This window comes from Hyperolius riggenbachi, chromosome 8 (assembly GCF_040937935.1).
Source record: "Hyperolius riggenbachi isolate aHypRig1 chromosome 8, aHypRig1.pri, whole genome shotgun sequence".
NCBI lineage: Eukaryota > Metazoa > Chordata > Amphibia > Anura > Hyperoliidae > Hyperolius > Hyperolius riggenbachi.
Genome location: NC_090653.1, coordinates 249,207,715 through 249,224,426, shown reverse-complemented (window position 1 = coordinate 249,224,426; position 16,712 = coordinate 249,207,715). Strand labels below are relative to the sequence as shown.

The window sequence follows — 16,712 nt, the reverse complement described above, 5'->3', positions numbered from 1 at the left end:
AATGACTGGACCAGACTTCAATGTTTCGGACACAGGCTGCATCTTGCAATTGAAAATGCTGTGAAAGATGATGCAAGAGTCAAGCGGGCAACTGGACTTTGCAAACAAATCGTTGGTGTCTTCTCTCATAGCTGGAAAAAGAAGACAGCGCTGAAAAAGGCACAGCAAGAATTTAATTTACCTGAGCACTCACTAATTACAGAGTGTGCGACAAGATGGGGTTCAAGGCAAAAAATGATAGAGAGGGTGCTCGAGCAGAAGAAGGCGTTATCACAGGTTCTGTCTGAAGACAAGAAGACACGTCACTTGGTTCCCACTTGGCAGGACACAGATGTCCTTGAATCAATCAACAATGCCATTGGACCGCTGCAGGAATTCACAGATGCTCTTTCTGGTGAAGCATATGTAAGTGTGTCCTACCTGAAGCCAGTTCTCCATCTCCTGAGAACAACAACCCTAACTGAAAATGTTGAGGACACAGATCTTACTAAGGAAGTAAAGTCCAAAGCTCTTGCCTACATTGAAGATAAATACAGCGACCCAGCCACACAGGAGCTACTGGACATAACTTCATTCCTTGATCCGAGATTCAAGACTGACTATATAAGTGCAGAGAATGTCCCAGACATCAAAGAAAAGGTGCAGATGCAAATGGAGCAGGTGGCACGAAATGAGAAGAGGGCCTGTCTTAGCACCACAGATGCCATGTCCCAGGGTGCAGCAGAGGCAGCTCCTTCCATCACCGGGAAGGGAAAGCGGTCACTGGGCAGCTTCTTCAAGAGCAAGGCTGTGCCTCCTCCGTTCACTGTGCAGTTGGAGGATGCTCTTAAAGCTGAACTGGACAACTACCTGATTGGTCCAACTATTGATGGAGAGCAAGATCCACTGGCCTGGTGGAAAGTGCACAGAGTTAACTTTCCATGGCTGAGCAAAGTTGCTTGTAAATTTCTGTGCATACCAGCCACCAGTTCACCATCAGAGAGATTGTTTAGTGCTAGTGGCAATATTGTCACATGTCAGCGCGCATGTCTAAAACCATCCAAGGTTGACATGCTGGTTTTCTTGACCAAAAATCTGTAAAGAGAGTGATGTAGAGTTGTCAGGGAAAAAGTTGTGTTGTATCTGAGATTTTATTTGTTCTGTATTTCACTCTAACTTAGTGGCAGGCTGTCAACTGTCAGCCTTTGTTTACATAATATATATTTGTAATTTTTCATGAAAAAGTTTCTGCATGAGTGCAGTACTGTTGGGCAAGAGAAGACCATTTTTGACTTTTTGGGAAATGTTTGTACATTTTTCTATTTCCTAAATGAATCTGAAGCTCGGGTTCAAAATCAGATACTTATATTTACCCTGAAGAGAGGGAAGATTTAGGATCCTATTGGAGGTAAATTTTGCTTGTCTGAAGCCCCCCCCCCCCCCATTGAAGAGTGCGGCCCTCCTTCCTGGATCATGTACTGGACAGACACGCAATAGCCGGCAAACCCACCCATGTGCAGTAAAAGGAAGGCCATGGCTCCGGCTTACTGCAAATGTGCGGGCGGGAAGAGGAGCTGCATGACTCTGATGTGGTAAACGACAATGCCTTGTCACTAATCTTCCAGGGGGCTGCGCTCAGCGACGGGGAACAGAGTAGCGAGGGAAGCCTTAATAGGCTTCCCTCATTTCAGGGTAAGTAGTAGTATGTGATTTTGTACCTGAGCATCAGCTCGGGTACACTTACATAGTTTACATGTTTTGTATGTTATTTAACTGAAAACAAGTAAGGATTTTTTTTGCACTAATGAGGATGAGGGTGGCTCTTTTAGTTCTTTATTTGTAACTGTTGAAAACTTTAACTGGAAGAAGCAGCCAACACCAGCTTCCATGTATTTATAGGTCTAAGTTTGCTTTATTCAAATCTGTCACATAGATAAACAATGTTTCAGAGCGACTGCTGGCACCAGTTTGTACACTAACTTGATAAAGGAGAAGCAGTGACAGTCGCTCCGAAACGTTGTGTACCTATGTGACAGATCTGAATAATGCAAACTTAGGGCTAATTCACACTGCAAGAGCTTTTTAGGCAGTAGTAATTTGAAAAGCTCTTGCTAATGCACTGCCATGGGGGATTTGTACAAAATCACATGGCTCCAGTGTGAACACACAGCATTACATTAGCAAGAGCTTTTAAAATCACAAAGCGCTGCCACCTAAAAAAGCTCTTGTAGTATGAACCAGCCCTTAGAGTTAAAAATACATGGATGGCATTGGTGGACACTGCGCCCAGTGCCCACTGTGCCCAGGTGTCGGCTGCTTCTTCCTATTGCGATTGGATTGGTGATGCCTAAGCCAGGCACATCGCCATTCATTTGATGGGGTGCACTACTGCACTGGATTTCTACAAGAAGTTACTGCTGTTAAAAACTTTAAAGAATGTTCACGCAAGACACATGCATGTTTCTTATTAATAAATACGTTAATTGAAAGCAATTCTTGCCTTTCATTTTCATAATTGCATTTTAGATTAATAGCTATTTGTTTTGGTAAATTCACATAATGCAGTAACATTTACAAACGTGACAGAAAATGACATCATACTAGCAGTTTTATAGTATAATGTTAGTTTCTCTCAGTGCATGTTTGCAAATGTTACTGTGCACATTGTTAAATTAGTGATAAAGCTTGATTTGAAGAAAATCGTGAATCGAATCGAAATCGCAATTTCTGACAGAAATCGTGTGATTCAATCTTTTCCTAAAATCGTTCAGGCCTACTGCAGTTTAAAGTAAACCAGTCCTCCCACGGTCTGCCGTTCAGCCGCAATCAGCCTTGGTAACTGGCTCAGTTGCGTCAGTCTGGGTCTGCTGCGCATGCATGGTCCTCCTGCGCTTGCGCAGTAGACCCGGACTGACGCGACTGAGCCATTTAACAGGGCTGATTGCGGCTCAACGGCAGACCGCGGGAGGACGGCGTGGGACTCAGTGGTACTACTTATAGAACTGGCAGATTGATGCCAATTTTTTGAGAAGTTTAAAACACAAGTTTAGGAAACAATTAAATCCAGTAAACCTAAACTTCTAACCAGTAAACACTGCCTTTAAACTTTTAACATCACAGTGTTTAACCACCACATCTCAAATGGAGTTATAACCGAATATACTCACACCCCCTCCCCAATCACCCAAGCATGCCAAATAACCACATCAAGAAGGCTGCAACACAAGGGGCTGATTGGGTGGGAACTTGTCTTGTACTGTCTATGTAGGGTGCACAGCTGTCTGTATGTAGTTGTATGATGTGGCAAGTTTACTCTAAAGTGTATGGACAGATTTTTATCCCTCTGCTGCCCTCCCCCAATGTAAATTATTTTCTTGATCGGGCCCAGATGGGAATATCTTTTGCACAATGCATCTGAATTCCCACAGCTGTGCATGGCATGGCTATAGGGATCTGGATGTGATTTAGCATCAGCACAGGTGTCTCGTCTGTTTCGGAAATTGATACGGTAACCCAGTGGAAACATGGCTTAAAGTGAACCCGGGGTGAAAATAAACTGTTGAGATAAACAATGGGATCTGTCCTCCAATTCCTAAAAATTACCTTTTAAAAGGTCCCACGTCTCCCAAGTCTCAGGTGTGTGATGGACTGCATCACATTGCCATCCAATATCTCCTGGTACTGAAGAGAATTCATGGTACCTTGCACACGCTGAAGTTTCCCTGTACCTGCAGAAGCAAAACAGCCCCAAAGCATGATTGACCCCCCCGCCATGCTTCACAGTAGGCAAGGTGTTCTTTTCTTCATAGGCATTGTTCTTCCTCCTCCAAACATAGTGTTGATCCATGGGCCCAAACAGTTCTAATTTTGTTTCATCAGTCCACAAAACACTACCACAAAAGTTTTGGGATAGTGTTCTGTGGACTGATGAAACAAAATTAGAACTGTTTGGGCCCATGGATCAAAACTATGTTTGGAGGAGGAAGAACAATGCCTATGAAGAAAAGAACACCTTGCCTACTGTGAAGCATGGCGGGGGGTCAATCATGCTTTGGGCTGTTTTGCTTCTGCAGGTACAGAGAAGCTTCAGCGTGTGCAAGGTACCATGAATTCTCTTGTTATACAGCCTAAGGGCAATTTTGAATGTATTGGTATGTTTTCTGGAATGTGGTGAGGAACCTACGCAAAATGGGGAGAACATAAAAATTACATGCAGATAGTTCCTTAGCCAGTATTTGATCCATGCACTCAGCACTGCAAGGTGAGAGTGCTTTCCCACTAGGCCACCAAATAGATTTTGCAAAAGAGTAAGTCTATGTAATAATAAGACGAAGACAGATGTTTGCTGAGTAGATACCTCCTGCCATCTAGAAGCTTCTGCCTGTAGAATTTGGAGGCTCCATCTGTCATCTCCACCTTTTCCATGTGCATCCTCTCAGGCAGGTTTGTGCAGCAATTTGTAGCACTTGGGTTGATGGAGTCCCCAGCAGAGGCTGAGGAATTGCTTCAGGACAAGGTTGTTAACAAGCTAGACAAGGTGTCAGAGGAGTGTTTAGTATACACACTGTTTACTTCCTCTTCGTGTTACTTCTCCTCACCTTCATGGAATAGTCATCCTTTAAACAAATGTGTATGTCGAATTTAAAATGTCATGGTCTGACTCCGCAGCAGTCATTTTTTTTCCAGGAAATGTCACCATGCTTGTGTTATCTTGTCATCCTACAGGAGTGCATCTGACCACAATGAGGACACAACCGTTTCAGTGCTGCAGGAGTGGGCGGAGTCAGTGCAGCCGTTATATCACTCTGTGGTGTGGACTGCCCAGGAAGAGCCCAGGTGACTGGATGTTAATGTTTTTATTGTGCCTTACTCAGTCATTGTACAAAATATGCAGTATGCTATACAGTCCTGGTGGAAACATGTGTGTGCGTGCCTCTGCATGCTTTTCAATACAGTTATTTGCTGAAGCCATTTGTGTGCCGTCTCCATTTGTGCTATTAGCTATACACTTGTAATGCCTGGCAGATCTCCTGTTTTCCTTCAGCCACTATACCCCAATCTAGTGCCGTAGCTCTGAGCCCGGCCCACAGTCTTTACTTATAGACAAGCCCCCCCTTGAACAGGACACTGAATACGTCTCCTGACTTCGGTTGCCCCCAGGTCTTAACGTGCAGGATATAGAAGCTGAGGCCGGGAAAACCAGAGTACCACCAGAGCAAACAAGAGTATGCAGCTGGGTAATATTAGGTAATAGAGCGGAATGCTCTTGTGGAGGAGATTACACAGATCACACCAGGAGCTATGAACAAGGGAGCAAGATTGCTCAGAGCGACCGCAGCTCTGAGCTTCCGATAACTGCCACAATAAACAAGACACAATGGTTGCTCAGTGAAACCACAGCACTGAGCATCTGATGTCCACCACACTGAGTAACAAGGACTGACAACAGACAGACAGACAGAATGCTTGCCAATCTAATCGCTGTCCCAGCTATAGCAAACATCCACACTGGCACGGACAAGACAAACAAGTAGGAGCGTGACTAATAGCAACTGCTGCTATAGCCACGTCCACAGGAACAGGACCAGCAGGAACAGACAGACAGAATGATTGTTTGCCAATCTAATTGCTGCCCCAGCAATAGCAAACATTCACACAGGTTTAGACAAGACAAACAAGAAGGAACGTAACTAATAGCAACCACAGCTATAATTAAGACCACAGGAACTGAACTAGCAGGAATACTACCAATCACCAACGTGGTGAACGCAGTCTCCAAGCTATCAGGAAAGAAAAGACTACACTGTACCCCCACGGGTGCAGTGAACATCCAAGCAGGCAAGGTAATGCAATAATTTTCAGACTTCACACAAGGAACCCAGCATTCAAGTAATGCAAAGCTGAACGCTATGACGGGCAGGGTGTGAGAAGAGGAGCAGGCTTTTCTATGGACATCAGCCAATGAGAGCAGACATGCAAATTCCCACACAGCTGAATGGTAATCGCTCCATCCTGTGTTAGGCTGATTGAAGGCTGCAAGCTGACTGTGAATGGAAAGGACTCTCATTACAAATGCATGCCAAATTATTCAACAACATACATGTAAGAAATCCAGAGCTGTCTGGCTGCAGTTCAACTGCAGCAAGCCTTAGGTGGATTCATGACAACATCCTGAGCTGCTCTGAACTGCAGAGTGACTGCAGATGGCAATGAGACTTATTGCAAATGCAATCAAAAATAACAACCAAATGCAAGCAAATGAATCAAAACTGCTCGGTTGCGGCTCCACTGCAACCGACAGGACATGCTACAGGAAGGTTCCTTACGGCATTCATGTCAAGCGTTACTATGTAGAAGAAGGTTCAAATGACTGAATATATTAGGTTGTCCGTCATACTACATAGATATGGTAAAATCGGAGAAGATTGTACAATCAGACTGTATGTTTAGTAGCCAGCATAAGGGGAACCTGAAGTGAGTGGACTACTGGGGTTGCCATCTTTATTCTCATATAAATAATGCAAGTTGCATGGCTTTCATGCCTCACTTTAGGCTTTACTCAGTTTTGAGTCACACACATGTAACAAGCATGCAGCCAGTGGAGTCACACAAGAGTGAAAACATCTGATCTACATGCTGATTCTGGGCCAATGACTTAAAGGGATACTTAAGTCAAAAATAAAAAATGATTTTTACTCACCTGGGGCATCCCTCAGCCCCCTGAAGCTGTATGGTGCCCTCGCAGCCTCGCTCCGATCCTCCTGTCCCCGCCGGCGGCTACTTCCGGGTTCGGCGACAGCCGCTGACAGGCTGGGAACGCGAGTGATTCTCCGCGTTTCCAACTGCTATATCACCCTCTATGCTGCTATAGCGTATATGTTATATGCTATAGCAACATAAAGGGTGATATAGCGGCTGGGAACGCGGAGAATCACTCGCGTTCCCAGTCTGTCAGCGGCTGTCGCCGAACCCGGAAGTAGCCGCCGGCGGGGACAGGAGGATCGGAGCGAGGCTGCGAGGGCACCATACAGCTTCAGGGGGCTGAGGGATGCCCCAGGTGAGTAAAAATCATTTTTTATTTTTGACTTAAATATCCCTTTAAAGAGAACCCGAGGTGGGATTTAATTATGTTACTGGGGCACAGAGGCTGGTTGTGCACACTAAGACCAGCCTCAGTTGCCCAATGGTGTGCCTCCAAGAGCCCGCTGCTATACCCTCCGCAGTGCTAACAACACACAGCGTGTCACCAGCACAATGTTTACCTATGCGCTGTCAGTCAGCGCCGCTCCCCCGCCTCCTCCGCAGCGGCGCTACCCGCCCGCGTCACCTCCCTCCTATCAGTGGGAAGGAAGGGACACGGGCGGGTAGCGCCAATGCGAGGCGGGGGAGTGGCGCTGACAGAAAGCGCTTAGGTAAACATTGTGCTGGCGACACGCTGCGTATCGCCAGCCCTGTGGGGGTATAGCGGCACGCAGGGGGGACATGGAGGCACACCATGGGGCAACGGAGGCTGGTCTTAGTGTGCACAACCAGCCTCTGTACCCCAGTAATGTAATTAAATCCCACCTCGGGTTCTCTTTAAAGAGAACCCGAGGCAGATTTTCTAAAGATAATAGTACACAGAGGCATGTTCTCTGCACAATGACATGCCTCTGTGTCCTTCTATTGCCGCTGCCAGTCCCTTCTGGGCTCTGCTGTCCCAATCTTATTGTCGCTAGCCTTCTGTTTACCTGGCATTTGTCAATCAAAACATTTGAAAAAATTCGAAAATCCGCCTCGGGTTCTCTTTAAAGAGACACTGAAGCGAAAAAATATATATGATATAGTGAATTGGTTGTGTACTATGAATAATTACTAGAAGATTAGCAGCAAAGAAAATATCCTCATATTTTTATTTTCAGGAATACAGTGTTTTTTCTAACATTGCATCATTCTATAATATGTGCAGATTACACAACACTCAGCATTCAAAATGATTCTTTCAGAGCAGTCTGTGAACTAATGACCTCTCCTCTGGCAGAGAAAAAGTAATTAGTTCACTTACAGTTGAGATAATAAAAGTCAGATAACAGCCCTCTCCACGACTTTGAAAGTCGTAGAGATTAATGGCTTTTTTGCATAGAGATAACAACTAGAGTTTCTTAACTCTTCCTGTACTGGAAACAATTAGACTGATATATCTGATCTTAATGTTTTATTTCTTAGCTGTACTACACATACAAATCATAATATCATCATTTTTTTTTTCGCTTCAGTGTCTCTTTAAACGAACCTGAAGCCTAAATAAAAGAAAAAAACAGATACTTACCTAAGGAGAGGGAAGGCTTTGGGTCTTGTAGAGCCTTCCCACTCCTCCTACGGTCTCCTCATTCCAGCGCTGCAAAGTGAGCAGTCCCTGACCCACTGGTTGGAGACTGCTAAGGGGAGAGTTAGCAGTCTCCAACCGATGGGTCCGAGACCCGCTCATTTCCACCGCAGACTTTGGAAGTCTTCTGGAGCTCGAGTGCTACCAAAGATGGTTGACTCTGTAGTGCGCATGCGTGAGTGCGCTCTCTCACGCATGCACAGTTCTGAGCTGCCTGTTTTCCGGAGCACACAAGCTCCCGAAGACTTCTGAAGCCTCCCGCGGCGGGAGATTTGAACAGGGGACGCAGCGCTGTAACGAGGGTACCGTGAGAGGAAGTGTAAGGCTCTATAGGACCCAGAGCCTTTCCCCTCCTTAGGTAAGTATCTGTTTTTTGTTTTGTTTTTATTTAGGCTTCAGGTTTGCGTTAAAGTATTAGATGCACCAAGGAAGTCAGGTAACTGATATTATTAGGTAATGACGCTGGCATCCTCCATTTTCCTCTGACTTCAGATTCCCTTTAAGGTGACATAACTCGCATACAGTGGAGGCGGAGCTTCTGCATTAGGTCAGAACTCTGAGCAGTGAAAACTGCCTGTCTGACAGACCTATATATAAATGTGATGATAAACCTGATCCCCCAAAAAGTTATTTCAGATCAATTCATTCTGGCCAAAGGGTGAATGCTGTGACCATGCCCTGTGATACTTTTGGCAATAGAGCCTTATTGAAGGGGGCGTGTCCTGGACCAACAGAGTGTCTGATCTTCCCTGGTAGTCCAGTAGAGCAAACCAGTACCACTTTGTACAGACTGTCTAGGAGGCAATGATGGGCTTTATTTCCTGCCTCTATCAGAGCAGATTTGTATGTTAAGAAGGTTGTTTGCTCATCACTGTTTTTTATTCGTGCAGATGGTATCCTCAGGAGACAACCCCAAAAGACTGGCCAAAGGAGCGCTATGAACAACTGATGAATCTTCGCCAAGAGGCCCTAAACTATGCCAGGGAGAACAAAGCAGACTACATACTGGTAATATGAGGACCAGTGGAGGAAAGATGACAATGTAGCTTGGGGTGACTATCGGTATAAACCATTAGGGAGGGGAGGGGGGTGCAGGAGGGAGTATGGTACAGAAATAAATTTGTATAAGAATAGTAGTTATTTATACAGTATATGGAGTGTGGGATGTCTACTGGTCAGCCATAAAACTAAGCTCCCCTTCCTAAACCTGGCCACACACACATCAATTCTTACTGGCAGATTTGATCACTGATCGAATCTGTGGGTTATCTATGGCGTAAGGAGCCACATTGATCAGAATTGTAATCGATTCACAGCAAAAATCAGTCAGAATGGACGGTAAACTTTAATCGATCGGACGCGGCAGGGGAATGGCAGTAGATCAACAGCCCATAACATTGCTTTGTAGCCAATAGTGCAATGCTGCAGTTCGATAGATTTTCAATAGATTTCACCATGAAAATCTATGTGCAGTGTATGGAGGGGTTTGATCCCTCTTTGGCTCTTCCGGGGGGTCCTGGCTGTTGACGGCAGCGGCGAGGAGTACACTAGAAAGCCTCTACAGGATCCAGAGGTTACATACAGTCTAATCTCGTTATAGTAAACTCTGAGGGACCGGGTACAGTGGTTTACTATATCAGAAGTTTATTATATCAGAAATTGTCCTATAAAAGGCCGAGCATGCCCTGGTACATTCTCTGCTGCAAAGGAGCAACTCTGTCCTCCCATTGGAGTACAAGCACTTGCACATTAGGTCACACACCTTAGGGTTGCATAGCCAGGCTGGACATATTGCTGGTACCTATCCAGTGTTCCTTCAAAATTACAGCCGTCACTGAATAGAGGCAGCCACTCACTTCCTGTGAGTGGCTCCGATACCTCCGCAGGCGGGACTTGGACCACCAGCCTGAGGAGAGTAGCCTACCATGGGTTTCACACTGTCATATGATCATACTACATCCAGAGTCCGCATCATGAAGGGGACAAAAAACATGTTTACTATAACAGAAGTTTTATTTTATCCGGGTTTACTATACCAGGCGTTGTTCCCATAGACATATAATGGAGATTGGCTGGGACCTGGAGAGGCAGTTTACTCAAATGTTTACTATACCCCAGTTTATTATAACCAGATTACATAGCTCCCAACTGTCCCTCTTTTGGAGGGACAGTCCCTCTTTGGGAGCCCTGTCCCTCTTTCCTCCTCATTCGTCCCTCTTTCAGGACTTTGTCCCTCTTTCTATGTAAATATATGTATTTCTTTGCTAAAAAAATTTGTTTGTTTGACTCTAAACTTTATTCCCATCCTTTGAATTGATATATTTCTTATTTTCAAATGTTAATATGAAGGGACAGTGGAGTTTGAGTTATAAAACAACATATTTTTCTTATGAAATCTTTACGGCATGTGTGACTAGGGTTGTGATGGGGGCGTGATCAGGTGTGTGGCTTAAGTGTCCCTCTTTCTCATCTTAAAAAGTTGGGAGGTATGAGATTATACTGTAGTTGATTTTATAATGATGCAAGTTTGGAGTTTAATATTCCTGTCTACTTGCCTAAATATTTTCTGTCCCTTCAGCATTCTCTCCAAAACGAAATGTCAGCTAAAGAAAATGTCATTCATCCCTTTCTGACCCTGTAATTTTTTTATTTTTATTGTAGAATATCTCCAGTACACATGTTCAGAGACGGAGTAAACGTGTTATTTGTTTTGCAGTATACTGATGCCGACAACATCCTGACCAATGACGACTTGATACATTTGCTTATGGCAGCGAATAAGACCTTGGTGGCGCCCATGCTGGACTCACAGACTGGATTCTCTAACTTTTGGTGTGGAATAACACCCCAGGTGAGAGGCAGATTGCAACAGTGACACCTGCTGGAAACAGAAACATTTCAACTGTTTCAGAAGCGTGACAACATTGCTTTCACAGTGGTCAGGTGGAAATGTAGTAGCCTGTTTGTTATCAACACCTCTCATTGCTTAGTTAAGAAAAAAGTGGGGGGAAGGCTGTGCATCCCTAAACACATGCTGCAATTGAATGGTTAATCGCATAGGCATACACCGCCTCTATTAGACTGAAAAATGCATGCCCTGCATCCAAGACAATGCTAACATTTATTACACTAGGAGGAACTTTAGCTTCCAATATGGTTTGCATGCAAAGTATAATGTACTAGACACTTGCGCTACGGTGAGGCAAACCTCCGGGCAAGTGACCTAACCTAAATTTAAAACCTTGGGAGCAGCTAAGCAAAAACAAATGTGTAACTTACATTTTGTGGGACTTGCATCTGAATTTAATGCGAAGTGTGAAGAGAGCCTATTTAGGTGCTGCACACATGAGCTGGTTGTCATTTCAGATGCAGCCTTAGTGGTATGCGTTGGCGTTCTCCTCACCTTTCATTGCTTTCTGAAGTTTTTTATGCATGTGTCTGTCCTGCGGTTTATTCTTTCTGTATCCTTTTATTGGATGACATCACAAGAATGGATGGACAGGAGGATTGGGAGAGGGAGGCACAAGTAGACAACCCTGAGAGCCTATCCATATTCTTCAACCTGAAAAATATTTGAGACTTCTAGTAAATGCTTCTTGATTGTTTTTAGGTCCTGCTTTAGTTTCTAGACCTTAGCATTAAAGAGAGAAGGTGAATGTATAGCTCATCTGCAGTAGGGATGGTCAATAAGATGCAAATAATTTCAAGTTGATGCAGGACTATGCACATTTTATATGCAAATGTATGCAGCTTGAAAATGGACCCGTTGAGCCTCGGCAGGATTTGATTGGTTCATTTTCAAACTGCATAAATTGGCATAATGCTGCATCAACTCGAAATTGTTTGCATCTCATGGACCATCCACAACATGAACAACAAAACAAAGTGCAATAAGCACAGAATGTATCTAATTACATTCTTAAGCAGCTGAAATGCAGTCATGTGACCACAGCCAACTTCTGTTCATGACCTGATTTTAGCAAAGGAGTACTGCATCTAGGCTTAACATGAACCTGTGTCCTAATGTTTATGTATACAATACGGGCCACGCCTATGCAGGACTAGATTTACACTTCAGGAGCCTATAGCCACAGAAGTCCTGGTGCCCTAAATCCCACCCACCACCACCAAACTCACCAATTCCGACACGTACATAGGTTTGCAGATCTCTGCCCCCATTCCCTGGTTTCTCTTTATTCCCCCCCCCCCCCCCACCTGGCATACCTGTGCTCACCATCTTGGACAATACAGCTCTCTATGCTCCTGGTGACCAGCCAAGCTCCATGCATATACCATAGAGAGGTGGATGGGACTGGCTGTCCAGCCCACCCATCCAGCTCTATATGATCCAGGGTAAAATACATCACAACTCCAGGTTGATGAGCATGGTTTGCAAACTCGAGACTGCCGCCTCACTGCACACTGGTGTCTCTGAGCTCGTTCCTAGAGTGGCTAGTGCTAAATCCAGCCCTAGGCCTCAGTCATAAACTGTGCTTAGCACTTTCTCTCTTGCCTAGCTGCTCACATTGGCCAACTGTCGCCAACTCTAGTGATGTGATATTGGGGCAGAATAAGTGTATACTGGTCTAGTGACAATTAGCCAATGGGAAAAGCTTTATGAAGGAAGGAGTGGCTTGCACTGTATGTGAATCAGGTTTGAGTCTTCCAAAATAAACAGCTGGTCATAGGTAGAGAGGGTTCATGAAACGCAAATAATATCGACTTGCATACAACTTTAATGCAAATTGCTTGCTAGTCTGGATTATTTACACCTCTAGTCATAGGTTCATGTTAACAATGCTTGCTCTATAATGTCTTGTTAGACCCTTGTAACCCAGAGTGCTAGGTTCTTCATGGCTTTCCAGGCATGGGAAGAGGAGGAGCTGACTAGTTGTCATGTGATGGTCTTTTTGGCTAACTGTAGAAATATTTTCTACCCATCACGTGTTGTTGTCTACTGAAGTACGGGATCAGAGATCTTTTGTCTTCAGGAACTCTTTATGCCATCTGCTAAAGTCATACAGCAACATCTGGTGGTTTGAAGAGCTCTAAGCTTCTGTACAAATTCCAATAAAGTCCACTTCTTCTGCTGCCAGGGATTTTATCGCCGGACACCAGATTATTACCCGACAAGGAACCGTAAGCGCACTGGCTGTTTTGCTGTGCCCATGGTACACTCCACCTTTCTCCTAGATCTCCGTAGAGAGGAGACCCAGAAACTGGCCTTCTACCCGCCTCATCCTAGATACACCTGGACTTTTGATGACATCATTGTGTTTGCATTCTCCTGCTTGGCATCAGGTATGGAACTTGCCAGTTGTTGTAGATATTCCTCTCAGTGTAGTAGAAGGGTGTTGGTTAACGGTCGGCTGTTTTTTAGGTGTGCAAGGTTGGGTATGTAACAACAATCACTATGGATACATCAATGTTCCTGCTCAACCCAATCAGGAGATTGAAGATGACAGGCTGAATTTTGTACACCTAACATTGGAATCATTTGGTAAGGAATCAACCATTTTATTTATTTATTTTTAAGCACTTTGTTTTATGTTTGGCTAAACCTGGCTGATGCGATGCCACTCTGAGCTCTGTACATATGCAGAACCGATACAAAGCTCTCCAGCACTAGAGGTGGAGATTCAGAAGTGCGCCCCCCACCGTATAGTTAGATGTGCCCCCCAGGATTAAGTAGCCTCTCCCCCAGTATAGACAGCCAGATGTATAAATAGCCAGATGTGCCCCCAGGATTAGGCAGCCCCCATTATATTTAGCCAGATATGCCCCCCTCTGCAGGATTAGGTAGCCTAATCCTAGTATAGATAACCAGATGTGCCCTCCCCCCAAGATTAGGTAGAATCGCCCCAAACCCATGGTTTGAAGAAAAGGCTACCTAATCCTGGGGGCACATCTGGCTATTTATACATCTGGCTTTCTATACTGGGGGAGAGGCTGCTTAACCTCCCTGGCGGTATGATTCCTTCCTGATTTTAGGGTCTAAAAGCGGTACAATTTGTTCATGTGCTTTTAGACTCTAAAAGAAAAAAAAAAAAAATCATACCACGAGAGAGCCTGGAGCAGACCCCGCACTTACTCACCTCCCTGGGATCCAGCCCGGCAGTTCTTCTCTTTACTCCAGGTGGCGTTGTAACCCTATAGTGAGATTGCTGGCTGTCGTCATGGCGATAGTCGTCAAACTCACCAGGGGATGCAGAGCCTCCTTGGACAGGAAGAGGAATGGCTGCCATCGTCTGGATTGCCTGGGAGGTGAGTGAAATCACCCACTGTACGCAATACTCTGCATGGACCTCTCGGTGGCTACCATTAGTGTAGCTCAGGGTCTCCGTTCTGAGCAGCAGTTTTCCACCCCGAGTGTAGCTCGTTACCGCTAAGGAGGTTAATCCTGGGGGGCACATCCGGCTATATATGTGGGGCTACTTAAAGTGCAACTGAGATGGGAGGGGGGAAAATTGTATACATACCCGGGGCTTCCACCAGCCCCCTCTACGCAGATGGCTACCTCTTCGCCCTCCTCCAACTCCTGGATACTTAGAAAAAGGCCTCCAGTTGGGCCAGTCGGTGTATGCGCAGTCTGGCGCAGCTCGCTCCCACGATTAGTGGGAGAACTACTGCGCAGGCACAGAACGCTCTCGGCCATGGGATCAGGAAGGGGCCACGCATGTATAGTGCGCTGAGGACTGGAGGACTTTCCATGGCCCATTTGAGAAGATCCAGGAGACGGAGGATGATGGCGAGGGAGTGATCTGTGTGGAGAGGGCTGGAGGAAGCCCCAGGTATGTATAAACCTTTTCTCTCCCTCCATCTCAGGTTCACTTTAATCCTGGAAGACACATTTGGCTATCTATACTAGAGAGAGGCTATCGATCACATGTGAGTGATTACGTCACACAAATTCACAGGCGGAGTTTGCAAAAAGAGAAAGCTACGGTATATTAAGCAGTTAATTATATGAACAAACACATAAGTAGATATATACTTGCTCTACTTACATAACATATGTATTGCACTGTCCACATTTTGATTTTAGTGATTTTTCTACAGTAAAAAAAGAGAAAATCCTTCTTAGTATTTCCCATTTTAAGTGTGGCTCATTTGAAGCCAATTCTGATGTCATTTCCTCCCTTACTCTTCTCTGCCAGATTTGCCCGCACTTCACTATAGAAAGTGCATTGTATCAGCATGAGAAATATTGGCCAATCAGAGAGGAATAGAGATGTGGGAGGGGAAAACAGGAGGGAAAGAGGCTTTAGCCAATCAGGCTGCCTTAGTTTAAGTCTGAGGGCAAGTAGTGAAGCAAAAAAGGACAACCCAGCATGCCCTGCAACTTCCTTTTTGTTTACCAAATTTTGTGTGTACCAAATAAGAGTCAGGTAAACTGGGGAATGATCATTTATCAACAAGAAAAGAAATAGAGATTTTACCTTTTGGATTGCCTGGTTAGCATCCTTACTACTTGTTTACCAGATAAAAACAAGGAATTGATTTTTGATTTTATGCCCGACAGTTACTCTTTAACCTATTTTGGTTCCGTGGCCGATCGCGCGCGTGCACGCGTTAGCCAGGCAATCAGTGAATCGGGCTATGGTGCCCGATCACTGATTTCTCTCCCCCGCTGAAAAAGCGACAGCTTCTCTCGGAAGCTGTGCTTTTTCTGGCTGTTGCCTCCCCCCTGCGTCACTCTAAGCGTGTGTTACGCTTAGAGTGACGTCATGTAAACAAACTCATGGCCGCCATCTTGTGGCCAAAAAGTAAAACTACAACTAAAAGTAAAAAAAATTAAAAACAACACACAATTGCATTATAAAACTATGGTTTACATCCCACCCTCCCAAAAATACCCAAATAAAATGTTTAATATAAAAAAACAAAACCATTACAATAAAAAAAACAAAAAACATGTAAATATTTACCTAAGGGTCTAAACTTTTTAAATATCAATGTAAAGATGAAATATTTCTATTTTTTTTTTTTTATTTTAAACTTGTAAATAGTGATCGATGCAAAACGGAAAAAATGCACCTTTATTTCCAAATAAAATATTGTCGCCATACATTGTTATAGGGACATAATTTTAACGGTGTAATAACCGGGACATATGGGCAAATACAATACGTGAGTTTTAATTATGGAGGCATGTATTATTTTAAAACTATAATGGCTGAAAACTGAGAAATAATGATTTTTTCGGTTTTTTTCTTATTCTTCCTGTTAAAATGCATTTACAGTAAAGTGGCTCTTAGCAAAATGTACCCCCCAAAGAAAGCCTAATTGGTGGCGGAAAAAACAAGATATAGATCAGTTCATTGTGATAAGTAGTGATAAAGTAATAAGCTAATGAATGGGAGGTGAA

At 44.4% G+C, this 16,712-nt stretch overlaps 1 protein-coding gene across 1 annotated transcript in view; it reads left to right on the top strand.

Annotated features, from left to right (window-relative positions):
• LOC137528512 (inactive glycosyltransferase 25 family member 3-like) overlaps nt 1-16,712 on the top strand; it is a 59,467-nt gene that overhangs the window by 20,568 nt on the left and 22,187 nt on the right. Inside the window, exons 2-6 of the mRNA XM_068249818.1 lie at nt 4,705-4,815; nt 9,235-9,352; nt 11,061-11,195; nt 13,441-13,645; nt 13,725-13,844. Coding sequence (XP_068105919.1) covers nt 4,705-4,815; nt 9,235-9,352; nt 11,061-11,195; nt 13,441-13,645; nt 13,725-13,844 — 689 coding nt within the window. The remainder of the gene's footprint in view (nt 1-4,704; nt 4,816-9,234; nt 9,353-11,060; nt 11,196-13,440; nt 13,646-13,724; nt 13,845-16,712) is intronic.